Source organism: Zalophus californianus, chromosome 16, assembly GCF_009762305.2.
Source record: "Zalophus californianus isolate mZalCal1 chromosome 16, mZalCal1.pri.v2, whole genome shotgun sequence".
NCBI lineage: Eukaryota > Metazoa > Chordata > Mammalia > Carnivora > Otariidae > Zalophus > Zalophus californianus.
Window position 1 is genome coordinate 8,373,045 of NC_045610.1, and position 27,429 is coordinate 8,400,473.

The window sequence follows — 27,429 nt, forward strand, 5'->3', positions numbered from 1 at the left end:
GCATCACTTGGCGGGGTCGGGCCTCTCCCAACCCTCCGTCAATCCAGCATCCTTCCGACCATCTGCTCCTGTCACCAGCCCCTGGCTCCGCCCCCCCGAGTCCGCCCCGTATCCCGCAGCCAGTAGCAACCTCCGACCTCTCTCCACCGCCCCAAACCCTTTCCACACCCCCACGTTCCGGGAGCCGGTTGGCTGCTGAACGCTCGGCGAAGCGCCTGTGCTCGCAGGGCGCTCCGGGTTTCTGGTAGGTGGAGCGACCCGTCACTCCGGAAGGCTGGGCCCGCCCACCCCACCTCGGTCTCGGGCTCTCTTCCTGCGCAGTTCTTCGCAGCCTCCGCGGGGAAGTGCCGGGGCAGCTCCCTGGGCTCGGTTGGCAGGACTGCGGGAAGGCAGCCCCGGCCAGCGGCCGTGCGCACCGTCTGGAGTGAGCAGGGAGCGGGAGTGCGTTGTTCTCTTGCCCGAGCAGGAGCAGCTCCTGGGCCAGCAGTTGCCGCCACCCCGACTTTCGTTCCAGTTGAGGCTCCTCCCGGGCAACATGTCAAAAGCCGCCACCGCTACAGCTGCCGCCGCCACCTGGGGAAGAGCAGCAGCGGCGGCGGCGGCGGCGGCGGCTGCGGGCGCGCGGGGGCAATAAGCCGAACGACTCCGGCGTCCCGCGGGCCAGGGAACCCTCTCCGCGCTCACAGCTCCGGCGGGCCCCGCGCCATGTGCTGAGCCATGTCCCTCGCCGCGCCCCCGGGCTGCGCATGGGGCAGCGCCTGAGCGGCGGCCGATCCTGCCTCGATGTCCCCGGCCGGCTCCTGCCGCAGCCGCCGCCGTCCCCGCCACCGGTGAGAAGGAAGCTCGCGCTGCTCTTCGCCATGCTCTGTATCTGGCTCTACATGTTCCTGTACTCGTGCGCCGGCTCGTGCGCCGCCGCGCCGGGGCTGCTGCTGCTGGGCTCGGGGTCCCGCGCCGCCCACGCCCCGCCAGCCCTGGCTCCGGGTCCCGATGGGACTGCCCCCAGGCTGCCGTTCCAGGCGGCGCCGGCCACCCCGCAGGCTGCGGGCAAGGAGCCGGCCGAGGGCGCCGCGAGCCAGGAGGAGCAGAGTCCCGAGACGCCGGACTCCCCCAGCTCCATCTCCAGCTTCTTCAGTGGGTCCGGGAGCAAGCAGCTGCCGCAGGCCATCATCATCGGCGTGAAGAAGGGCGGCACGCGGGCTCTGCTGGAGTTCCTGCGCGTGCACCCCGACGTGCGCGCGGTGGGCGCCGAGCCCCACTTTTTCGACCGCAGCTACGACAAGGGCCTCGCCTGGTACCGGTGAGTTTCCCTACCGGGGCCAGGGCCAAGGGCCAGGGCGGCAGCCGCGACCAAGAGCGGCAGAAGAGGGAGATGTGGCATGTGCTGGGGAAGTGACAGGGGTACAGCCCTCGACCACCGGGGGCGGGGAGGGGCAGACAGAGGAATAACCCGCGGCGCCCAGAATCCCGCCCCAGCGTGGTACGGGGTGCGCGGGGCTCCGCTCTCTCCACAACGCGGAGAAACTTCTCGAGGAGCTCTGGAGGCTCCGTGGCCCGCGGTGCGCCCCTAGAATTAATCAAAGAAGGGGGACTAGCGGCTGGGGTGGCGCCCCAGGGAAGCGCGCAGCCGTCTCTGACTGCGGCCGTTTCGCAAACGAATCGATCCAGTGTTGCTCGGAGTTTAATTTTTCCTTTCGGAGTCCGGGACGTTCTGCGCCCAGCCGGTCACGGTCTCCACCCTAGACCAACTTCTGGAACAGCTTCTGCTCCCCAGATGGGGATGGGGATCGGGGTGGGAGAGACGGCGTCTGTAAACTTTCTTCCTACAACCTTACTTTTTGCTGGAACCCGAAGAGGGGTCAGACCCACTTGGCTGGCCGGCAACTTGGGCATCGGGAGGGTGAGCTGGGCGGGTGGCCCGGCGCCTCCGCCTGGCAGACCGGCAGACTGGCGGACGGGCGGGCGGCGCGGAGCGTGGAGCGGTGCTGGTCCCTGTCGGGCAAAGGCGCGCACTGCAGCCGGCGGCAGCGGCGCGCGGCTTTGAAGGCTCCCGGGCGCCTCCGGCTCAGCTCGCTGGTTTCCGCCTCCTGGGCCCGGGTGCCGGGAGAGAGCGGGCAGGGACCCCGTCTCCGCGGGCCCTGTACACGTAGAGGCGCCAGGAATGTAAGGGGTTCATTGATTGACAAAAGTGCGTTGCCTCGAGATCGGGGCTTCCCGAAACTCGGTTTTCGGGTCGGGTTGGGGGTCGGGCTCCAAAGAAGGGGCAGCGGCCCTCAGGGTCATAATCACGACCCCTGCCCAAGGCTTTCCAAAGCTACCGGTCTTTGGGGTGAGCTTCTGGGTTGACCGAGCTTCCCGGTGAGGCGCGGGTGGGCAGGGGGTCCAGATTCCGGCCTTCGGAAACTTCGTCGGCACCCAGGGGCCCCAGCCACCGGCCCCCACCCGGTTATCTCTCTGGTTACCAACCTCCAATCCTCACGAGTATGACTCCGTCGAGTCCCCCCAGGCACCTTCCAGGCCCTCGAGATGCTCGGGACTTCGGAAAACAAAAAGGGGAAGTCGAACCGAACCCCGTCCCCTGTTCCCATCCCCCCTTCTCGGCCCCGGGAGAGAGAAAAGGAGGGCTGACCCAGCGGATTAAAAATCGCTCTCTTCCCAGCCTCGTCCTCCTCCTCCCTTTTGTCCTTAATGTTTTTCTTATTGTCAGGAGTTGCCCAAGTCTCGAGGTTTAGCCAGCCGTGACAGTCACGCTTCCCATCGTTCGCGGGCCGTGGACACCGGCTGTTAAGCATGGGGTCTCCGGAGTCCGACGTCTGGATTCGCGTCCCGGCTCTGGCGGCTCGCTGGGGGCGCCGAGCCTCAGTGCTCCCATCGGTGCAGTGGGGAGCCTGTGCTTCCCACCGGGCGCGGGGGAGTGCGCCGGTGCGCTCGGGTGCCCGGCTGGCACGTGGGGGCACGTGGGGGCTTCTCCGATTGTTACCAGGGGGCCACCGAGTGCATTGTTGTTACTACTTTTCCTCCTCCTGGGGGTCGGGGCTATAACGAGCGCCCTTCCAGGGGGAACCCACGAGGGGCCGGAGGCAGCCCGGGATTTTCGCAGATCAGAGACCGAGGGGCTGGGTTGGGAGGAACTGGCAGGAAAAGCGCCGAATCCGTCAAGTCAGGCGGTCGTAGAAGCACCTGGGGCAGGCTGTGGAAATCCCCACAGGAAGTGTCACGAAGGTTCTTAGGCGGCCGCGCTCCACCTGCCACGTTCCTTTTGATTGACTCAACACTGCTGAATAAAGGACGAAGCCGCACTGGAAAGCCTCGCTGCGCGCCTGCCGCGGGGAGCGCAGCCGGGGAGCCTCGGGCGGGACCCGGCGCCCGCGGGTCGCGTTGCGAGCGGCGCGCCGGGCCGCTGCACTTCGGGGAGGCGGGAGGTTCGTCGTCTAACCTAGCGGTCCCCCTAAACGGAGGGGCCGAACCGGCGGGGCCAGGAGCCCCAGGGCCGGCGGCGCTTACCCCGCGGGTGAGCGGGGTGGCGGGAGGGGCAAAACGAGAGACCCCGCAGGTCGCCCCACGCGCCGCGACCCCGGGAGGCACCAGCTGCGCCCGGCGGGACCGCAGGCTGGGTGACTGTTTTGCAGCAAGGAGAAAAAAAAAAAAAGTCTTCCAAAATGCCAGCTGCTTGCTTAATTTTTTAATTGATTTCGAATATTCTGGATGTCTGGGCCAACGTGTGGGCTCAATTATTTTGAAGGCAGCCGCTTTAACTTTAAACAGACCCCACCGGGAGGAGACGCCTGTCCCAGAACGCTTTTCCTAAAATCGGTGCCCGGGGAGCATCGCTCGCCCTGGCTGGAGCCCTCTGGGCTCAGCCCAAGGCTAGCTGCTCGCGGGGAGGTGCGTGCTCCTTTGTAGCTCCCGCTGCGCCCGCACGGTCAGGCCGCAGACTGGAGCCGAGTATAAATAATAATTAACCGGAGAGCGTTGCAGTTCGGAAACGTGGTTAAAACAAGCCCTCAGAACCAGAACAGAGGAGGAGAGGGGGGAGACATTCTGGAGGCATTTAGACATTTTGGAGGCATTAAGAAACTACGGGCACGGGTGGTTGAATCCGACAGGCGGGCTGGCAGTCTGCAGGAGAACGAGGGCTTGGCTGTGTTTGTGCAAGTCGTTAATGGGTTTAATCCGCTGATACACAGCCTTGCTTAGTGGCCTAGCCAGTAAACCCAGGGCCTGGGCGCATTTGCATGAAGTCTTAGAATTGGATCGTAGCTCTTTCCACTTGGCGTCATGAGACACGATCGGCCCGAAAGGGATCGTGTGGGATCGGAGCCTCCCAGGGTGGCGACACGGACCTGACCTTGCCACCCGTCGGAAATCAGGCGCTTTTCCGCTGCCTTACCTGCTACAAAAATCGAAAGTGCTACTAGTAGGTGTGGTTCATCTGCCCGGGACCCGAGTTTGTTTTAGTCTGGGATTAAGACTCTTGTGGTTTGATTTTTGTTCCCCCCTCCTCCCCCAGTACATTATCCAGCTCGCCTTTTCTCTCTCTGATCAGGCCTCCCAAACTTAACAGGTGTTTAAAGGACCCCACGGAGTGGCTCATCAGGACTTTTGGTGAATCTGGCCCTTATCTTCTGTGTCATGGTTGTGAAGGTGTTTGAGAAATAGGGGAGCAGTGGTTCAGGAGACCCTCATATATGCCAAGCCTGGAGAAGGCACCCACCCCCTACGTTTAGGCTCTGACTAGGGGTCTAACCTTTGAATTTAAAAAGAAATATGTACTTCCTTTAATCAGTTTCTCTTCTTGATTTGGCTCAAGTGTGGTAGATATTCATGAATTTTAATGACCCCAGTTTGGGGATTAAGTTAGGCAAACACTGTGTGATTCTTGGTTTTTTTGTATAGAGAAATATGCCTTAGACAGGACAGTGGCAGAACTCCTTCCCCCATCTTGACTCTTCTTTCCATTTTTGGTTGTACAAAATAAGCTGACACTTCAATGCTGTGGCCACATTAAAAAAAAAAGTATAGTGTGTGGGTGGTTTAATAACGTTGATAGCTAGCACTTACTGAATGTTTTCCCTGTGTGCCAGGCACTGTTTCAAGTTTTACAGGATTAGCAAATTTAATCCTCATTACAGTCCTGTGAAGTAGGTACTTTTACAGGCGAAGAAACACAGGCACAGAGCGGTTAAGCAACTGGCCCAAGGTCTCACAGCCAGAAAGTGGCAAAGGCTGATACAGCCACCCACCCAGGCAGTCCTGATGCAGAGGTCACCCTGTGCTGTGCCACCTCGCTTAAAGTGACCCAAGCATGATGTTGGTCACATACGGTGAGTTCAAAACTTGGTTTGCTTTGAAAGAGTTTGCGTTTCTCTGCAGCATAGGACGGTCAGAGTCCACGGAGTCATTAGAATGACAAAAATACCACTCAAATATAAAGGCAGAGAAAACATAGGGAGTGTCCCTAGTAAGAGCAGATTTATTCTTTTCCATTTGCCTTTTTTAAGGCTGGGAGGTGTGTGGGAGGACATAGGGTTAAAGAAGATGTTACAGAACTTCTTGGAATGAATTTATTCATTAAAAAAAAATACAGTGCCCAAATCCACACTGAAAACTTGTACTCATTAACCAAAAGACAGTTACAACTAAGGCTTGGAGCAGATTTCTTTAGAAGTAGATTCTAAAGCCCAGTCACTTCAGAAATGTCTCTCTTGAAAGCTGGTAGCTGAAAGTAGCAACTTTTCCTGCGTTTTCAATTTAACAAATGCTGAGAAAACTGATTTTCTCTCCTATTTTCCTCTACTGGTTCTGTGAAAAACCTGGTGGCAAGGACTGCTTCTGTCTTCACCGAGGGAAATTTAAGATCCGATCTGATTGGAGATAATCCTTTTTGAAGTAATTTGCACTTTCTCAGTCCTGGAGTTTAAACCAAATATGCAACTCACTTCAAGCTGCTGGGTGAAGATCAAAAAATCTACATTTATATGCAACAATTTGAAATACAAACCATCATGTTACAAAGCTGTCAAGATTTATTAGCAAGACCGTGTAGCATGTGTTGAACTCTGGTTTTAATTAGGCACCTAAATTAGACCATAAAATGGTTGATTAATCTTTTACAAGTTGAGGGGAAAATATAACATAAATTAACCTAATCATAAGTGTTTTCCCAGATGCTCTGAGTTAATAAAATTGTCAATATCTAATAGCAACCTATTTGTTTTAGATAAATAAAAGGCTTAAATGTATGAATTAAATTACCCTTAGCTTCCAAGTGGTATGGCATTAATGAACAGGTCGCCAAAAAATTAGCCTATGTCTTAAAAAATACTTATCGACATAAGATACTATAATTAGGAATTAAATGTTAACTAAACTAGCTTTTGCCTTTTTAAAGGAGCCATGGGTATTAAAAACTTACTATTTAACACAGACTAATACTTATAAAGACATTTTCCCAGCTAAAGTTGTATTGTTTGTGATTTTTTAAGTGATCTGTCACAGCTGTTTTTCTAGTTTGGTGTTTTGTTTTTGTTTGAAGAAAAACTTTTTGAGATCTAGAAAAATCAGTATGTCACAAAACCTCATTCCAAATAACGTATGCTGCTTCACATTTTTGTTGAAACGTTGCAGGCGATAAGGTTTTCTGATTACAGAAGTTGACCCTTTTAATTGCAAAAATTATTTAGAATTAAAAGCGCACCAGGAATTTAAAAAAACAACACAACCCACCAGCCAGCTAGTGTTATGAATCAGGAAAGTGGCATTTATTTCGAGCTTCAGAACTGAAGTACGTGACCAAGATTGCTTGCTCTCTGTATATCAGTAGTTTCTCAATACTTTATGTCCTCACTCTATGAACATGGAAATGAAGTTGATTGACAGAAACACAAAATGTCTACTCCAAAGGCAGAGCATAATGAGCATTTCTTTTGCTGTGAATAGAGTTAGTTTCCAAATAGGGCGCTACCTCTTTCATTTAACAGTGGGTGATTTCAGACAGTAAGGGAAATTTCAGTCCTAGGCTGTTGAGATAGTCAGGAATCCCAGCAAAATGAATTCCCCAAGTATGTGGCATATTTTCAAGGGTAATGAATACAATATGCTGCCTACCTCAAATGAAAACATTTACCATGGCTGAAAAGAAATGAGATACTGCTATCTTTGAAAGCTACTTGTAAGTAGAGCATGAAGCTTTTTCTAATATTTAAAACATTACCTTGCTAGAAATCTATTGCTCTCAAACTCTACCAAAATAAAACTGACACCAAATAAAACTGATGTTAGCACGTATCGATATTTTCTTTTCCTGAATTGAGACTTGGGGAGAAGTTGAATGTGAGGAGCAATGACCAGCCTGATAACATGATAATAAATAATTTTAATTATTGCAACCAAGAGGCTATGTGTTAAGGTGCTGCTAATGCTAATAAAATCCTCCATTAATTTTCTTTGCACGTAGGTAAGAGTTAATTTCCTTTATATCGATATCTTAAATTCTTTACATATTTTTGTGACTTGAAATATTAAAAATAGCATAAATTACTGAGTCATTCAAAAAATTTAGCACACTGCATCATGGGTGAAACGTGTAAATAGCAACGCTGTGCTACACAGAGTTTTGTTCCCCTGGCAAAGAGCGCTGCTTTTACAAACTGTGACTGTGGATCTGGTTAGAGCGGGACTACCAGAGGGGAATTTGTTTTCTCCTCGCATTATAAAACTATATGAAAAAAGATGGGAAAAAAAGTATGTACGTACATACATATATTCACTGTGACTTTAAGTTGACAACATTTGTCATGGAACAGATAAGCTCGGGGGATAAAATCCTTTTCTTCTCAATATAGCAAATGTGTTAAAAATAAGACTCTGCTTTAACATCAGGTTGGTTGTATTTCAGCCCAGGCTAGACTATTTCTTGCCAAGGGATCAGTACTTTTAAACACTTTTGACTAGAGTGTGAATGATTCCGTGTGCGTCCATCAAGCGGCTTGGGGGCTTGGGGACGTAGGATTCAGAATCCCGGTCCCCCTCCCCCAGTCTCTGTCCCACGCTACTCAATATGGTTACACTTGCTCAGAAGCCCATACAATGCTGAAAGATTGTTCTGGGCAGTGTGAAGCTTGGGGCAACAAATGGGAGAATGGGAAAAAAAGGGGAAGACAAGCGAGAAGCAGCAGATTTCCAACGCACACTCTTGACTGAATGGCTGAGGGGCAGGAGGAAGGGTCTGATGACAGAAGCGTCCAATACGTCCCCACAATGCAGGGACACGTGTCCGTGCCCTTCGGGGACGCAGAGGAGCGCTCGCGTGCACCTGGCGCCCGGGAAGGTGGCCGAGCGCGCGGCCAGGGGCAGAGAAAATGGCTCCGCGGCTGGGATCAGTCAGCACGGTGCCTGGGTCGCGCAGGATCACTACGTCGGGTCCCCGACCGCTGAGCCCCGGAGGCAGATGGCGGAGCTTCTCGGGGCGGGGGCGGGGGCAGGGCCGGCGGCCGGCGGCAGCCACGTGACCAGCCGGAGCGCCGCGCTCCGGCCTCACCTGTTGGGTCCGGCCTGGCCGAGCGGCCCGCGCCCGCCGGGAGGAGGGGGGGTGGTGCCGGCGGGCCCCGGCCCCGCGCTGATTGGTCCGAGCGGTTTCCAGGAGGCCAGTGGCGTTCCGCCTACGCGACGGCCCCGCCCAGAAGGGGCTGGCGGAGCCGGGGCGGGCAGGCTTTCCCCGCCGCCCGGCAACCCTCGGGTGGAGTTAGGCTGGGTCCGGAGCTGAGCGGCCCCGGCCGATGTTTGCGCCCTCCCCTCTTTCTGAACCTTCCTGCACAATTTTCCCCTGCCTTCGGGAGGGGAGGTGTGTCCCCTCGAAATGTTTGCCTCCGTCGGGTAGAGCTGGGGGCCAGAGTCGGCCCCGCCCTCCCCGAATCCGTGGCTGTTTGGGCGCGGGCTGGAATGAATGAATTCTTAGAAGCGGGCGAGGAAACCGTCTTTTAAGGGGCCTGGGGGGAGGGGGAGATGGCTCGCGAGGAAGTGAGTCAGTGGAGTCAGTTTTCAGCCAGCTCGTGTTTTCTCTTCCCGGCTCCTCACCATTTTCTCTCTGCGGCGGGGGGGGGGGGGGGGGGGGGGGAGGCACTCTGTAATCCTCGGTTCACCCACTTCTGTGATGGGTGCCTGGAGTGCGAGTGCGCGGATTCGGTGGACACCCCAAACTAGCTTGAGTTCCATGAATGGGGCCCGTTAAGTGACAGGATGGAGACAAAAAGTGGGAAAGGCCCCTGGTGGGGAGGAGAGGAGGGAAAAGAAACGGCAAATCACTCTCGGGACCCCCTTCGGATGCCTGAATCTCTGCTGGACGGAGACCAGGTGGCTCGCCACCCCCCACTCCCGCCTGCCCCCAACACTTTTCCGCTGCTCCCCACGTGCCCCTCGAGGGCGCACACTCCCAGGTCGCCCTCCTTCCCGCAGCACCCCCACTTCGTGCCCTCAGCCCAGCAACTGCCCCCTACCCACAGGGGGTTGGAATGGCTCCTCTTGGGCAGCCCCGGAGCGCCCTTCTGCTCCCCCAGCCTGCAGGTGGGCATTCACAAGCTTACCCTTCTCCAGTGCAGTGAAAGGTGATTAAAAAGCCTCCTGTCAGGCTGGGATTTACACCGTGCACTGGGATGTCTTGTGGGTTTGGATGAGACACCTTTTTTGGGTAGGGGCTTGCAGAGGTGCAGGAGATGACCTGTGTTCAAAAGGCCCGGAGCTCACATAGGACACTGTATGAAAAAGGCCTGGAGCTCACAAAGGACAATGCTCTTTGCTGCAGGGGAGAGTTGGAAGAAATGCAGGATTTGGCCTTATGTCCATTAAAGTAGTCTCCCCCGGGGAGAAGACACACTAAGACAATTAGAGAACAGTCTTTCACCTCCGGATCACTCCCGGTGCCTTCCCCCAGCTGAAAGGCCTCTCCCTCCCCCTGCTTGCTTCTAAGGCTGGAAGCTGGTCCTGGCTCAGCCCTGCCATTCCTTTTGCTGTGCTGTTCCTGGGGTCCCTGGTGCCCTCCAGGCTGATTGTTACAGAGTCTCCAGACACTTAGCATATGCTTGTGCTGCCAGTTAACACAAATACGCAAAGAAGTAAACATCCTGTTCCCAGCCCCGAGCTTTTATCGAAGCCCCAAGTGGGTGCGTGGGTGTGTGTGGGCGGGGTGGGCATAGAGAATACGGTAGGGGAGCTGATCACTACTTTGTAACTGACTTGAAACAAACGGAGCACGTGAAAGGTGACCTACCATTTTAAGTCTTTTTTTCTGCAGTGAATAATACCCTCTTATAAATCATGCTGACCTATTTTTTTCACTCACCTAACAAGGATTTATTGAGCACTTATTTAAATATACATCTCTATATATAGACTTTTATCTTTTAAAAAACAGTTTTAGGCAAGACTGTTGAATCACAGATCTGTACTTCTGAAACAAATAATGCAACATATGTTAAGAAAAAAGAAGAAGAAGATAGCAGGAGGGGAAGAATGAAGGGGAGTAAGTCAGAGGGGGAGATGAACCATGAGAGACGATGGACTCTGAAAAACAAACTGAAGGTTCTAGAGGGGTGGGGGGATGGGTTAGCCTGGTGATGGGTATTCAAGAGGGCACGTTCTGCATGGAGCACTGGGTGTTATGCACAAACAATGAATCATGGAACACTACATCAAAGACTAATGATGTAATATATGGTGATTAACATAGCAATAAAAAATTAAAAATAAACAGTTTTAGGATACAGAAAAATGGAGCAAAAAGACAGTTGCCCGTTCACCCTGTCCTCACACATGCCCAGCCTCCCCCACGGTCACATGCAGCACCCGTGGTCCGTTTGTTACCACTGATGAACCTCCATGACCCAGCGTCATCATCCAAAGCCGGTAGCTTACATTGGGACTTGCAGAGCTTACAATATTGCTTTTGATGTCGCACATGTTACGGCTTTTGACAAATGTATAATGACATGCATCCGTCTTTATAATATCCTACAGAGTAACACCAGTGCCCTAAAAAAAATGCCCTGTTCGAGCACTGATTTTTATCAAGTGCTATGCTAGGCAGCAGCTGAAGTACTCAGGAAGCACAAGAGACACGAACTTGTCCTTGAGAGGCCTGGTAGTCCGTGAACTAAAAAAAAATCTACAGGCTCTCAAAGACCTCGCAGAGCCATTGAAGCACTGATTTGATGAAAAAAATCACGAGTCCCCCCCCCCCCCCCGAATCACTAATAATTCGAAACACCCTTTGAAGGAGAACAGGAAGCCTGTGGTAAAATACTGCAAATTAAGAAATGTGGTTGTGTGTTTTACTTTCCAGGAGCTCTCGGAAGAGAGCCAAGGAGATAGGAAGGAGAGGGAATGTCAGTAACTATGTGATGCAATAGGAAAAAAAAAAATAGCTCAGCCTTAGTGAGTGAGAGCCTGCTGTGTGCTGGGAGTGATGTTTCCTGTGTGATTTCCCCCACATTGTGGAGGAGGAAAGGGAAGCTCTCAGAGATTGCCTAAGGTCATACAGCTGGATCTGTAGGTGGCTCAGCCTTTTGAACCCACAGCCTCCCAGGGGCCCTGCAAACGCCACATCTTGGAGCTCCCATTGCTGGCTGAAATCTGACCTGGTGTTCCTTCTGGACCAGGGCAAGCCCTCTCTTTCATTGTCCCCCCCTTCCCCCGCCAGCCACAGACTTCTCCACATAAGACTATCCCCAAGGTTATATTTTTCCCTGTCTTTTTCTGTCCCTATGCCTACTTTTCCTTCTGCTGCCCACACCCACTGCTCAGCCTCATCTCGGCTGGAAGGACATCTCTGTTGATGGGTGGCAGTCTGTATGCTTGTCACGCATGCTCCCACCATCGCTTTTCACACTGTCCCTGTAGCCCGGACTCCAGAGGTGAGATCTTGTGTGTTTGAGGCTGCTCTTCGGACCCCGGCCTCCTTCCGTGTCTTCATTTACCAACCTGTTCTCTTTCACCTGTTCCTTGAAGCTGCCCACAGCCTGCACCACCACCATGCGGCCCCCATTCTGTTCCCAGGATCACACCGAAACTCTCCCCTCTCCCCTCTGCGTTCTCTGACACCCTGGCCACTGTTGCCCCAGTCCGTGGAGCCATCCTGCTGTGTACTGTCCCCAGCGGTCCTGCAGGGGAAGGTCTCACCATAGGGCAGACCTGGCCCATGCCAAGTCTGTCTATGCCCTTTTCCAAGAACTTGGCTGCTACTCTGCAGTTCGCTAACTCTCTCGGGTCACCTCCGCTTACCCGTGCAAAGACCCACTGTGCACATGGGAACTTCTGGATGGTGTCCGTCTGTCTTCAAGCCCCCGTTCACCGAACTCCTTCCACACGCCGGAGACTCCAGAGAGATCGTGGCATCAGTAGGAACACCCATCATTTCAATATTTCTTCTCAACCCGGCCTGAGTTTTTTTTTTTTTTTTTTTTTAGATTTTATTTATTTATTTGACTGAGAGAGAGGGAACACAAACGGGGCAGTGGGAGAGAGAGGGGAGCAGGGAGCCCGATGCGGGGCTCGATCCCAGGACCCTGGGGTCACGACCTGAGCCGAAGGCAGAGGCCTAACGACTGAGCCACCCAGGCGCCCCGAGGGTTTTAAAAACCTGTAAATTCATTGCCAATTTTGACAGTCAGAAGTTTCATAAACAAATCCAGATTTTCTGCTGCTTTTAGGATCTGATGGTCCTCATGGTAACAGGTGGCTTAGAGCTGGAGAGCACCTGCACCTGTGAGTGGGGGCGTGTTCTCTTCCGTTTGACACAGTCCCCACTGCTCCTTAATGTCCCCCACTTGGCCAGCTTCACTTCATTTGTTACCTGCCCGGTTCTGGGTCAAGTCACTGCGGGACAGAGTGGGAGCCACGCTTTCCCTGGCATCCGCCTCCTTTTCAGGTATGCACTACTTTGGGATTGAATTTTTTCCATCTAGTTCATTGTGGGCATTGTTAGATTTTAGCATCAGCTCTTCCCTACTTGACTTGGTTTTCGTGGTACTCGTGCCGTAAAAATTCTGGGAGAGGCTGCATGGCCTTCTGCCCACTGGGACCATTTGAAATCAGAAGCATGATGCTGAAATCCGTTCCAATGACATGCTTCTCCTACTTAAAAAAATATTCCCGGTGCTTTAACCGGTTCTTCTTCCTTCCCAGTTGGGGGTCAGCCTTTTGCTACAGACTTTGTGACCTTGGCTAAGTCAGTTTAGCTCTTTGGTGTCAACATCCCCACCTGTCCGGTGGAAATGAGCCCGTCCGTGTTTGCAAACCGGTTCGGGACCACGTTTTCCCAGTCTGTTGTGGGCCAATGTGTTGTCCTACTTTGTGTGACGAGCATGCAGCTCATGCCTTGTGCGGTAGCCGCAGTGGTCTATACCCCATCCGTGAGTTCACTCATCCGGACCTTGGGTGTTGCGGCAACGCCAAATGACTTAGCTGTTGCGTTGTACATTTATCTTCTTGACAGTTTGCAGGTCTCCTGCAGACCACACTTGGAGAAGTATCGTCTCAAGTGTCTTCAGTGAACAGAAAGTTCTAGAAAGATTAATAGGTGATGTGTTGGGAAAATGGTTCTGTGTTAGCATATTAAAGGCCCTGAGAAGTCCTGCAGGCAAAAAAAAACAAAAACAGAAACAAAAACCTAGGCCAGAACAAAAATCTGTTTCATGTTCTCGCATCTGGTATTTCCCCCTGAATACAGAATCCCGTTTTCGTTCAATATCGACTGATCACCCATGGCGCAGTGTTTGTCTTGATGCCAATTTGGGGTACATTAGCCTAGCAGGGCTCCAGGGTTTCTCGAGTTTTGGAGTCTGCCCCCTGACCCTGCACTCTCTCTGCCCACCTCTAGCCCTTGCAACAAACAAGCTGCTCCTTCTTATGGCAAGATAGACTCCCTACTCCTCTCACTTGTGAAGTTATCTCAAACTTGGGCAACCCCCTTACTCTTCCGCACCCCCCCGCGGTGATCGTGCAGAAATGGTAAAGAAAAAGAGGGGTCTCGGGTCGTGGTAAGTCGGGGACCCTGGGCAGAAAGGCGCTGAGGCTGAGGCCTGGGGAAGCCGACTTGCTCCTGAGGATTTCAAGTCCTGTCTTGCTGTTGGCTTCTTTAGAAGCCTTCTCCTGGCTAGTGTTCCCTGAGCAGCCTAATTGCTGGTTCAGAGTTCTTCCAGGAAGCTCCTGTCTGCTTTCAAAGGTAAGTGCTCCGTCTTCGTGGCGCTTGATGGTGCTGGAGAAAGGGTGAATCGTTCCTCCAGGCTGCCTGGCTCTGTGTAGTCCTTCTGTTCTGTGTTTATCATAGCACTGAAAGGATCGCTCACCCCACACAGGTCTTGGGGAAATACAACGTTCACTGCTTCGGATCAACAGTGGCAGCCTTGAGCTGCACAAGAAACCAGTCGCTTTTTTTTTTTTTTTTTAATGTGCCTTTTCCCTTTTGTTGTCTGGGGCCAAGGGGGAGCACTTAGAAGTGTTCTTTAGACACACAGCACCAGAAACGAAGGAAACTTTCAGATTAGGTGTCCCTGGGAAAGGAGGCGAGTGGAACCTTTTTACAGCGAGCGGGGGGGATTAATTTACCTGTTTGTACAAAACTTAAGTTACAAGGGTATCTGGATTTCCCCTCCAAGCACTCTAAACTTGCCAGAATGATCTTATTATCTTCTGATACACTTACTATCAGCTCCTCATGTTGGGTGAAATTCTAACACCTGTCTGGATGGCCCCCTCCCCTCTGCCCTGAGCTCTTGCTTACAGGGGAGATGCTTGGCAAGGGGCTTTTCACATGGTCTGGAAGCAGGCGGTTTCACACGAGTGGGGTCCCGTGTTGCATGTACCTGACCAGTGTTTCATGCTTATCTCACTTCCCTTCCTATAGAGTTACGTATCTTTTAACGAGATATTTAATACCCATCTTCTTGTTCTGTGGGGCCTTCTGAAAATCAGGCAGTAAAGACAGACTTATTGCCAAGTCATGGCCAGGGCATCTTGACGGCATGGCTGCTGGGATGTGGGGTCTGCTGCTCATTCACTTGTGATTTGATTTTATGTACCAGGCCGATTTTGAACACTGGAAATGGGTCGAGCAGTCTAAAAGCATTTGGGAAAATAAGATGTTAAGCCGTTGTCAGAAGCCTTAAGGTGCCCACAATCTTGGTGACCTGACAGAAGGGGGCCCAAAGAGAGGCCACCATTGAGCTGGGCTTTGAAGCATGGATAGGAGTTTGCTGATCCAGTGTCTCAGAAAGCAGATTAAAAGCATTCGGGGCAGGGCAGCACTGTGGGAAAGGCCCAGAGAGAGGAGAGGCAAAGCATTGGGGGTTGGGTGAAGCAGAGGAGGTGCCAGGGATTGGGAGAGGAGGCTGGCTCAGAAGTTGAATGTTACGTTGGGGGTGAAGCCTTTACCTACTGGCCAGAGGGATTCTGGGGGGCCAGCCGAGCCTCCCTTACTAAAGAAATTTACAGATTTGATGTTAGTGTTGCATTTTAACTTTTTTCACGTATTTTTGAGGAAAACGAAATAATTTGGTATTTCAAGGAGGAGAAAGCAGGAAAATGTACAGGTGGTTTTCCTAACACGAACGAGGCTTAGCTTTGCTAGGTAATTTGTATGTGGCTCTCGTTTTGAGAACGAGCATCTGCGCCCCGTGGTGCTCATGAGACGGGACAGGACGCCCTTCCTTCCTACAGAACCCACCTCTCCCTGGTGCCTCTCTGGGTAATTTGGAGGACTGTCCCAAAGGGCCTTCGCTCTGTGGTCTGAAGGGGGAAAGCGGGCCATTCTTCCCCAGCTCCCAGCCGGGCTCCAAAGCCAGCTTCTCCGGCCCGATGTCATGGAAAAACAGACGGCTGCAAGCTTGCAGGCTTAGGGCTGGTGTCCTAACCAGTTCTAGGCGGCGGTGGGGTGCGGGGGACTCCCTGACCCCTGAACCCTGGGCGGGGGAACCTCTCATTCCTTGTGAGGGGCCTGTGAGCAAGCAGAGGAAGCTTAGGGGAAGAGGGACCACCATTTGGTCCAGCTGGGCAGGCTTAGGGCAACCCTGCATCCTCCTGTCTCAGAATCCCGAGCAGGTCGAGAAAAACGAGGTGTCTGGTTCCTAGTTGCCCGCATTCCCCAAGTGATGGGAGTCCCGTCCGATCGCCCACTGTGGAGGAACTCAATTAAATCTGGGAGTCGTCTGTGTCTGCTTTTAAAAGTGACTGTAGTTATCCATCAGGTGTGGCTTAAGGATTGCATTTCCCTTGGGGTGGGGGAGGTGGAGAGAGGGGGCTCAGGAGAGCCCAGCCTGGGGGCTCCCGGTTAGGGGGCTGACCGCGTGAGCCGGACGGGCCCCGGACACCAGGTCTTTCTGCTCCTCCTCTGTCCCCCCCTGGTTCCGTCATGCACGGTTCTTCTTCGCCTTGTGTTTTCCTCCCGGCCCAGCTGGAAACCCCCCCCCCGCACAGAACAGGCCGCAGCTTTTTTTGTGCTCTCCAGGAAAGGGCATTTGCCAGGGAGCATGCGTGCCAGCTTCCCGAGGACTCAGGCTTTTGTTCATCTTGAGCTCTTTGATCAAAGGAGCCACCTCATCCTCCCCAGACGGTGTCTTTCGGGGATGTCAGTTGCGAGGGAGGGGACGAGCATGTCACCTACGGGTGTCTGTCATCTGTGGTTGCTGGATGGGGATCGGGAGAGCAGGCTGGCTCAGAAGTTGAATGTTAGGTTGGGGGTGGAGCCTTTACCTTACTGGCCAGAGGGATTCTGGGGGGCCAGCCGAGCCTCCCTCGCTAAAGAAATTTACAGATTTGATGTTAGTGTTGCATTTGAACTTTTTGCATTTCCCCTCCTCTTGGAAGCCTGCCTTCCCAGTAGACTCCTGACGTGGCACAGGGATGGTCCGCGGGTCCTGGGAGCGCGGGGTGTGCGCTCAGCACCAGCAGACGGCAGACGCCCGGCTGCGGGGAAAAGGTGCTCCCCGAGCGATTGCAACTGTTGGGGTTCAGCGGCAGGCTTAGGTCCGGAACGTTGGCCCCACTCCCGTTGAACACGTGAGCGCCATGAAGAGGTTCCCAGCTACTTGCTGCTTGTCAGTCACATCCTGATGGGGATTCGGAGCTGGGTCGCGCCCACTGTAAAATCCTGTGGCTTCTCTGTACTCAGTGGCGTGTATTTGAGGGGACCACTCGGAGGAAGCCGGTGTTTGGGACGCCCCTATGGATCGTGTGCACTGGACACCAGCACCAGGGATGGAGAACTGGGGAGGAGGGTCTCACGTAGCTCTGGGTGTCCCAGTATGGGAACGCCCTGCTAGTCTTGCTGTGGTTCCTTATGGCTACGTCTGTTTTATTAATTTATGGAGCATCTCTTCCGTGCCAGACTCGGGGGCTGCAAAGATCCATTCATTTCACAGACACCTATGTTGATTGTACCCGCACTGTCTGGTCCTGTCCTCCTGTGGTTTGTATTCTACTAGGGAGATGTGCGGTAAATGAAGAGCAAGGAAACTAATAAAATAGAATGCCCCCGCCGATAAAAGACCCGTGAAGAGAAGTCAAACAGAACAGAGCATCATCGGAGCGTTATCGGGGAGGAGAGGGCTGTCCTAGGCTGTCTCACGTCGTCTTCGAGAGATGAGGTGGAGTAGAGGCCTGAATGAAGAAGAGGGATCTCCGAGGGCCCCGGGGGTGGGAGTGTGCCCCCAGAGAAGGCATTGTGACCACAGTGAAGAGATCAAAGGAAGTGGCGGGGGCGGGGGGGGGGGGGGGAGGGGAGAGGACAGAGGACTAGCTCTTTAAGTTCTTAATGTATTCTTAGCCTGAAAGGATGCCAGTGGGGGCTCTGTGAACGCGAGGGTGCGATCTGACCTACTTTTTAGAAAAACCCTGACCACTTAGTGGGGAATGGCCTTAGAGCGTTGAGGGGGAAGGCAGGGGTTGAGAGGGCTCAGTAGGCCTTGAAACATGCAAAAAGAGAGGGATGGTTAAGGCAGAAAAATATCGCAGAGGAAGACCTGTTTTGCGGGGGGATCTCTACTGGGAAGGCAGGCTTCCAAGAGGAGGGGACACCCTAGTAAGGTTTTGATGGATGAATAGGAGTTCGCGTGCGGACCCTGTGGGGACGGGGGACTGCTTGGCAAAAGGAATAAATGTGGAAAGGCAAGGAGGTCTACTTGAAAAAGTGTGGTGGATGCAGGGAAGGATGAGCAGAGGAGAAAGGCAAGCAAGGTAGGACCGCGTCGGGGGACTGAGGTCTTTTGGTGACCCTTCACAACATGACTTCAAAGCGAAGCTAGCACAGCGTATCCTGCACCTTTTTTTTTTCTGTCTCTCTCTCTCAAGTACGTCAACTTGCAAGTGGGATTTACAAGATGCCCCTGAGTAGCATTAAACAGGAATTGCTTTTGCTAGTGATCAGAAAAGATGCCACCCAGGGGAAAAAAAAAAAGGCAAGTGCTCGGGATCCTCTCAGGATGTGTTGGGGACCCGCGTCCTCTTAAGCTGGTTGCTTTTCGCTTGTCTGGATGGAGCCTTTCATTAGGGTAAAGCCTAAAGCCATGTAATTAGAAATTCCACTGCTCAGCTCTTCGGACCTACAACAGAACGGCTCCGTGGACGCTCAGCTCCAGCATTCTTAGAAGCTGAGCAGGGCCGGGCTGCCAGTGCCAAGATGCCAAACCCCGTAATTAAGAGGTGGCTTTGCAGGCACACACCTGTTCTGAATGTGCAGTTAGGGCCTGTCGCTCTTCTTACTGGAGGTTGTACCTCGGCACCGACCACTTGGCAGGTGTGGCGGGGGCGTACGTATGGGTTTATATCTCCCGGGTGTCCTTAACTCTCTCTGCACCCCCAGCCCCCTTTCCTTTCTTTTTCTTTCTAATCCGAAACCATCTCTTCTCTGTTTTGTTTTGTTTTCTGAATGCCAAATTTCTGATCATTTCATCTCAAGCCACCTCTTTTGTAATTTTATCAAGAGCCACCCGGGTTCACTGCGCCTTTATCTGCAAACCAAAGAAAGTCTTGCGCCTTTGGCTGTTGGTGGTTTTTCTTACGGTTCAGGAGGGAAACGGCAAAGAAGGGGACCAGCTTGGGGGACCCGAGGAGGATGGTCCCTGGGGGAGAGCATTTGGTGGTGGGGTTTTTCCCCACACTTGCTCATCAGATACTTCCCACTCGGCATTCCTCGTTGATAGCCAGGCTAATTTAATTTCCAGCTGAGAGGCTACTCCCCATATGATGGTAATCTCAAATAGTTAATGAGCTAGAAGAAGAGGCAGCCTATTGAATTGATTTCTTGGGGCTCAGCTCAGTGGCTTCGCAGTACTAATTTATCAGCCTGTTTTGTTTCTAGACTCGAGGCTCGTTCAGCTTGGCATAGCTTCAGGTATCTCTCCTCACTTCCAGAGGTGGATTGAGCTGTGACTTCTGGCTTTCCGGACATTTAGAGCCAGCTCACTTTTTCCTTTTCACACCCGATTTCTCGAAAGGGGAGAAGGAGAGCAGAGAAGATAGCCGTGGGTCAGCTCCTCGGTCTAGGACACCTGTAAAGCATACCGAGAAAAATTCTCATTCTTTCCTTCCGTCCAGCCCGGGGTGTCCAGCCTTTTGGGCGTGAAGTGCTGTTGTGGAGTATCGGTCCTGGTATTTGGGGCGAGCACTCTCCTCCCTCAAAACTGAGGGCTCAAGTGCTCAATGGGAACAGTGACAGAGGAGTTAGGGCCATGCTTTGGGGGGAGGCTAATCTGATTATTTTTATGTGTGTGATCATTTGTTTCAGAAGGGTCGAATGAGAAATGAACTCAAATAAAAGCATAAGGCAGGAGTGCAGGGAACCAGTAAGAGGTTTAGCTCCCAGTATCTAAATTAATCTCTCTTTCTTCACACACACACACACACACACACACACACACACACACACACTTATTTATTTAGTGTATGTTGATTTCGTTATAATTTATACCCCTTAGGATTCCAAAAATTGACTTGAAACCAACCATTTTGGGACTCCTGGGTGGCGCAGTTGGTTAAGTGTCTGACTCTTGGTTTCAGCTCAGGTCATGATCTCGGGGTCCTAGGATCGATCCCCGAGTCGGGGTCTACGCTCAGCAGAGAGTCTGCTTGGGTTTCTTTCCCCCTCTCTCTGCCCCTCCCCACCGCGTGCTCACTTGAGCACTTGCTCTCTCAAATAAATAAATCTTTATAAAGAAAATAATTTTTATTTCTTATCAGAAAGGGAGGGTAGGTAGGAACCTCTTTAGGAAGGGGGTGGTGACGTGAGATGGGTCTGGTGGGGTAGTTGCTACATTTGAGCCTTTTGATCTTGGAGGTTCTTAGAAATGTCGAGGACTGGGATGGACATGAGATTCGGAGCCGACCACTCTGAAGTCCGAGTCCCTGCTTTGCCATTGCCTGGTGTTTGATTGGGGGCAACCCCGTTTAACTGACCCAGCCTCTCCCTGCCCATTTCAAAGATGGAGCCCACAACCCCGATAAGGTTGGTAGGGAGCACCACCAATATCGTGAATGTCCAGTCCCTTCTCATGAGTAAAATGCTGGGCAGGTCTCAGAATTGACTTCATAATGGTCAACGACCAAGAGCGAACCGTCTTCTCATGAAAAGGAAGCCCGTTTCTTCTTTACCAGAGGCAGAGTTATTTTTCTGTTGCATGAACTCTGGGTATTATAGCAATCGGGGTCTTTGCGGCTTTCCACGGCCACGTGTAGACCCATTATTAAGCCAACTTGTCATGTTGATGCTTACTAAGATATGACCATGACACAGTGTCCCATTTGTAGGCAAAACCTCGGGGGGTGAGGGAGGCTCATGGGGCCTAAGTGTGATGCTGACCTGTTACGTGGATGGAGAATGTGTGTCTGGGTGCTTCTGACGCACCATCCCCGTCAGGTTCTGACGGCAAAGCCGCTGACTGGTGGCTGACACGTTGCTGCTGGGCTGTGTCAGGTGTCAGGCTCTTATAACCTGGGCCCATCCTCTGTGAAGCCCCGAAGCTGAGTCCCAAGGTCTGTGTCCCTGTCATGGACGTGCATTTGCTGCCCAGAGGGTCCATCCTTTTCTCAGATTCTCTGGTAGTGAGTGAAGGTTGTCACCGTTCCTGTTAGGATATTTCTGTTCTGTTCTGAATAAGAGGTGGACGGTCTCCCTTCAGAGGAAGAGGGTCCCAGGAAAGCGAGTCCTTCCTCGGTCAGATACCCTGTTTGTCCCATAAAGAAATCTCTTGGAATTCCAGATCCGTGGGGACCTCTCCAAAAGACAGGTGGGGCACCAGCGTTAGGGCATCTTCATACAAGGCAAATGATTCCATTTCTCAACGTGTTTCCTGGTAGAGGAGCCTGCCTCCAAGTGACAGGTTAATCAGTGTGCCTTTAGCCAGCCCAGGAAAACTGTCTTTGGGGGGGTTTGAGCTCGATTAATTTCCGATTAATTTCCCGGCCGTGCTAATGGGGCAGCAGAGAGCACATCTCTTGTTCCCTCCTTTAGGTGGTGTTTGCTCATGGGCTTAGTGCTGTGTGTTCCCAGCCCCCGGGATTTGGAAGTGGATTCATTTGGAAAAGTAGCAGCTTAAAGGCCTTTATTTGGTTTTGTCCGCGAACGGAGCACGCCACTGAGCATTTCAGAGAGAGGCATCCTGCTCCCGGCACCCTGCCTCTGGCTTGCCTCCCAGAGAGGCCGCCCACCCGCCCCAGGCTGAACCCGTCTGCTCAGAATTGGCCAGAACCCGGGGTGGTACTCGCCTTCTCCCCAGTTTTTTAATTTTTTTTAATTTTTTTTTTATTTTTTACAGACACAAAAACCTGAATCTTCATTTGTTTATGATATAGCTCTGGGAGGAGCACCTACATTTTGCTGCTCACTCCCACGCCAAATACTCTGTGGGAAGCTACAGCTTACGTGGGGAATTCACAACACATGCGTGCCATGCCCTCGACCCCGCTTGCCTGTAAAGGGAGGGTGACCCTTGCTGCCACGTCTTTCCCCGTCTCTGTCCTGTTCCAGCCTTTCGTTTTTCCTTCCTTCAAAATGGCTTTGCATTATCTGCTCCGTGATCTTTCCTCCCACTGCCCCCTTCCCATTAAAATGCACAGAATCCCGGTTCTTCTCTGTATCCCTCATGCTGAACGGCGGTTTTTATTTTTTAATATTTTATTTATTTATTTGATAGAGACACAGCGAGAGAGGGAACATAAGCAGGGGGAGCGGGAGAGGGAGAAGCAGGTTTCCCGCAGTGCAGGGAGCCCGATGCGGGACTCGATCCCAGGACCCCGGGAGCATGACCTGAGCCGAAGGCAGATGCTTAACTGACTGAGCCACCCAGGCGCCTCTCACTCATTATTTCCTTTTAATATTTTATTTGTTTATTTTAGAGAGAGAGAGTGTGCACACGTGCACATGAGTGGGGGGGTGGGGCAGAGGGAGAGGGAGAGAGAATCTCAAGCAGACTCTTTGCTGAGTGCAGAGCTGGACGTGGGGCCCGATCTCACAACCTGAGATCATGACCTGAGCCGAAACCGGGAGTCAGATGCTCAACCGACTGAGCCACCCAGGCACCCCTGTTTCACTCATTATTCATGAGAGAACCAGGCAGGTGTTACCATTGGTTCACAGGAGAAGTCAAAATAACCTAAGTTCACTTGGAATAAGGAAATGTTGATATGGATTTTCCAAGAGGGTGGGAAACTGACCTCTTTTTCCAAGTGGTGGGAAGTGGAGAGGGAAATCCACAGAGCCCCCCACCAGAAAGCATTCGTCCGCATGCCTGTGGTCAAGAACTATATCGCATTGCAGTGTTGTTCTTTATGATTCACAGAGTTGCAAAATACTTCAAAGGCATTAAAAGCCTAGAGTCAGCGAACCGGACGGAAGCGCTCTACAAGATGCAGTTTTCCCTGGGAGACACCTGGTAGTCTTTTTTTGGCTCGTTCTAAATTTCTTTATATTTTCTCCTATCAGTCTTTAGGGAGGCTCACAGAGCCCAAATCTCTTTAAATTTGTGCTGTTGGGAAGCAGTCTGCCATGCTCCTAACACATCTTTGTGCCACTCACCTCCTACACTTGACGTGGTTTTTCATTGCCTCAGATCAGATCCAACGTCTGTCTAGCATTTGTTCATTTACCCACTTACCCTTCGTTCATCGAGCAGCCGCTTAGTTCTGCCACTGTGAAAATAAGGCCCAGTCCAGTTCTCAGCCCCCTTGAGCACTGTAACAGCAGACAGATAAACGTGATGCTAACTCTGTACGTGTATTTGCAGGAGGGTGTTGGGAGAGTGGTGGCCATGAGAAGGGAGCAAGGATTGCTAACCCAGAATTGGGGAGGGATGAGTGCCACAGAAATTTTTTCAGGAGGAGGACTGGGAAGAACATTCTAGAAGGTGGGAAGTCCATGGGAGGGGGTGGCAGCAAGAAACTTCATGACCCATTCGGGGAAGTGCAGGTGCCTGCCCACAGCTGGGGTGATGCAGAGTTGGGGGAGGGGTGACAAAGGGAGGTGGGGAACATGGGGTACACTCAGAGAGAGGCCCCGGGCCCTGCCAGGGAGTTAGGACATCATGCTCCGCATCCTGAGAGGCCATGAAGGTTGCTGGCTTTGGCATTTGGAAGGCTGTCTGGGGACGCGCTGGGTGGAGGGCTGGGCAGCACGGACAAGGAGCAGCCAGCCCATTTTCCAATCTTTCTAACCTGATTTTTCACTATTGCTCCAAAAAGACGTCTTCAGTCCAGGCTAAATGACCCAGTCACTGTCTTAGGTTACTAAACTTCGCTGTCTTTTCTCCTTGACTTCTTCACTTCCACCTACCCATGGGAGTAGCTCAAGGAAGCTTCAGCTGTTCCAAAGGACACACTGTCTGGGAGCCGCTTCTCCACATTTCTCACTTTGAGCCAAGCATACGGTATCTGTCGGTAACCTTCCTGTGCGTTGGTAAATTTCTCTCCAAATACACAGTACGCCCCTGGAGGGCAAGAATCCTCCCCACAAATGATACATACCCACCATATCACTGATTCCTTAATCATGCATGATAGATATCTCGCATATCTCTGGGCATTCTGGTTCAAGACCTTCCTTGTGTCTCTAGCCTCCTAGTATAATTGTGTCACTTAATGTCATGGGTGTGATCATACATAAATGTTGCTCTAGAACTAACTTGGGGCGTCGGGATACTGAGATCATCACCGTCTTTGAATCTGGCCCAAACGGTGCTAATTTATTATTCCAGGGTACTCCCGGTTGTCTCTGCATATTTGCACTGTGACCTCCACAGTCATTTAGCATCAAGCCTTACTGGTTCATTTCCTTCCATTCGTTCTCGTAGGTGTTCATGGAGCACATTATTCTCGAGTGCTTTCTATGCCCCGTGTTTTGCTGTTGGTCTAGTGTCTTCTTTTGAAGATAAAAATCTTGAACATTCACAGCCCAAACAGATAAAAACGAAACATGGAAGGCGGTAAGATTCCACCAAATGTTTTGTTCTTAGAAATCGTCATTAGGGTTAGAAATCGTCAGTCAGGCTTAGAAATAGTTACGGGGTTGGTTTTCTGCTCAGGCTAACGCGGGCTAAAAGGCTAATCTCCCTGGTAATTCCTAGCAGCTTTGTCACCAACCATTTCATTATTTGATCTGCTTGGTGCTTACAGTTTGGTTCCCTTGTGGGCCTTGCTGGGTCGGGGGAGAGAACGCTTTGTCTAAAGCAGAGAATTGCGGGAAATTTTAAGACTCACCAGTCAGGCAGGATCGTTTCCCAGAAAGTTCTCACGGAAGGTAAAAAAAATCACGACGGGACACACTTACGGGAGTGTAGCTTCAGCCTCTAGCACATTCTGTTTCTCCTGTCTTTGGACGTGAAACGCACAGGCAAGGCGGACTCTCATCTCTTCCGAATTTATTGAGTTTTTATTAAAAAAAAAAAAAGATGGTTGACCATGACAAGGAATGGCTGAGAATTTGGGGAGGTTGGACTTTTTCTCCTGCTGAAAATTGACTCTGGTGAACTTCCATTACTTCCCGAGCTGAGATTCCCAAAAAGTGTGGGGTCGGGGGACTTTGGTGGGCCTCCTTGGAGTTTCCCTTGGCAATGCCATTCCACTGATGTCCTTGAGACACCTTTTTGTCAGCCTCAAGCCCTGGGTCAAACCAACCAGGAAGAAGTAAGTACTGATGACTCTAAGGAGTCCAAGGTAAGAATCAGCAGTTTTTTTCTTTGTCAGCAGTTTCCCTAAGTGCCTAGACCCCCTTGGATGTTCTCTCTGGGTGGAAAAGTACTGCTTTTCTTCTCTGACGTTCTTGAGCTATTTAAAGCCTGTGATAAGGGAGGTTTATTTGTGCTCATTTCCCTTTAGCTTAGCTTCACTTAAACTTACGTCTCAGGAATTTTATGGACCTCATTTACTTTATACTGTTCTCAGTTAACCACCCTAAAACGGGGTTCTGTTCATTGAGTAGAAGGGAAGCGGAGAACAGGATGGAGCCCTCGTCTTGGACTTAAGTCAAGAGTTGACTGGGATTTCTGTGGTCCCAAACCCCCTACGGGCCGCTTGGCCGGGAGGCAGGAAAGGAACCGATGACATCAAGTCTTCACGTAGATCTGGTTTCGGCCAGTTGGGTTTCTTTACATCAGCCTCAGAGGGACCCCGGCCCCTAAACTGTGGCTGTTCCACTGCTCCTAAACCTCATTCTCTGCCGTGTTAAAAAAGAGAGAGAAAGAATCCTCCCGTGTAGGTTGTGTTCCTATTAAAGACGGCCTCGTTTCCCGTTCTTTTTTGGCTTGGATCATCACATTCATTTAGAGAAATCAACCCAAGAAGGGGCACTCAGTTTTCCTTTCTCTCCAACGTCCTACCAGGGGATAAGGAAGGAATGTCCAAATACGAGATCCTTCGTAGCGCAAGTGAAGAATTAAAGGAAGCCAAGACTCCTTCGGATACCTGTTTGTTTGTTTTAGAGATTTTATTTTTAAGTAATCTCTACACCCAACATGGGGCTTGAACTCACAACCCCGAGGTCAAGAGCTGCAAAGGTTAACCGACTGAGCCGGCCAGGCACCCCTCCAATACTTGTTTTTTTTTTTTTTTTTTACATAAGCTTTTTGAATTTGAGAACCAGTTTGGTGTTTCTTTTTCTTTAGCAGTATTTTCCTAGAAATAACCCTAATATCTAGGGCCATATGCCAAAGGAGATAATACAGAGTAGATGTGGGTGGGGTGGGGTTCATTCCATTCCACCTTACCCTTGGGTAGGGTTTTGCTGCTTTAAGGGGTTACTCACCTGCAAACTACATATGAATTTTTTTAAAAATTTTTGTAAACTAGGCAGGATAAATATTCCCATTTTACAGATGAGGAAAGACAGCTCAGAGATGTTGGGCAACTTGCCCGGGATCACACAGCCTGACCTTGAACCCTGCTTTTCTTTCTACTCTCCCAGGTACCAGGCTACTTAACAAGTGGGTGCATAGATTCAGGGCACGTTTTATCATTGGCCTCTGTCTGAATCACACCCCAGGGCTTGGTCTATACTGGCGCCCCTCAGATGCAGTTTATGTATATTACGAATCATGAAGCTATCCGCAGAGGTTCTACTTCACCCCTGCCAACTGGCCTCAAAGCACTGCTGGCTGAAGGAGGAGGTAGAATAGGGGTGGTGTGGGAGAGGGTGATAGCATAAGGGTCATCTTTTAGAATTTTAGGGCCGAAGAACATCCTGTTAAACCAAACCCGTTCACTTGCATATACAGGGAAACCGAGCCCAAAGCTCTGAGTGCCAGTCCAAGGCTTTAGGCTCTTGTCAGGGGCAGGGCGGGGACCAGACCCCAGAGCTTCAGGTGCGCCTGTCCTCTGGGCTTTCACGGAAGGCCAGAAAGCCCCCTCCCCTTGCCCTGTGGGTTCTCTCCCAGCTTCCCTGTAGGGGGTAGTGATTTTCCTCCAATCTCAGATCTCAGTTGACCAGCAGTGCCCAGGGCTTCAAAAGCTCTTGGGTGGAGTCCTGTTTACAAACTTTTGCTGCCCCCGGCTGGCGCTGGGTTGCTGGGTTCCTGCCCCAGGGAAAAGCAGCCTGTGCCAGCCCCGGAAGCCGGTGCTGATTGGAGCCCAAACCCCGGGTTTCCTGCATTTGGATTCTGATGTCCCACTTTCCTCCTTTCTGGGTCCTCTGGTCCGTGTCCCCCTCCCGCGCCCCGCTGCCCCGTGACGGGGCTGAATTTACTTTTTAAAACGTCTGCTTCCCAGAAGACTCTTTTTCTTTCTTTCCAGTGATCAAAAATTTTTTGTTTGTTTGTTTTTTTCTGGGGAAATGGGACGCAGATTACTCTGATTTCACAGGATTGGTCCCAGCACACAGTGAGGTCCAATAAACGCGAGCAATGCCCCAGAGAGCTCATCACAAAAGGCTATTAGCTTTTAATTGAAACCCTCCCTCCTCCC

The 27,429-nt window shown here is 51.8% G+C and overlaps 1 protein-coding gene across 1 annotated transcript in view; it reads left to right on the forward strand.

The window, feature by feature from the left end:
• The first annotated feature begins 294 nt into the window (after nucleotides 1–294).
• The window catches only part of HS3ST3B1 (heparan sulfate-glucosamine 3-sulfotransferase 3B1), a 39,629-nt gene continuing 12,494 nt past the window's right edge, over nucleotides 295–27,429 (forward strand). The window contains exon 1 of the mRNA XM_027568205.2: nucleotides 295–1,300. Within this exon, the coding sequence (XP_027424006.2) occupies nucleotides 747–1,300 (554 nt within the window). The 5' untranslated portion in view covers nucleotides 295–746. The remainder of the gene's footprint in view (nucleotides 1,301–27,429) is intronic.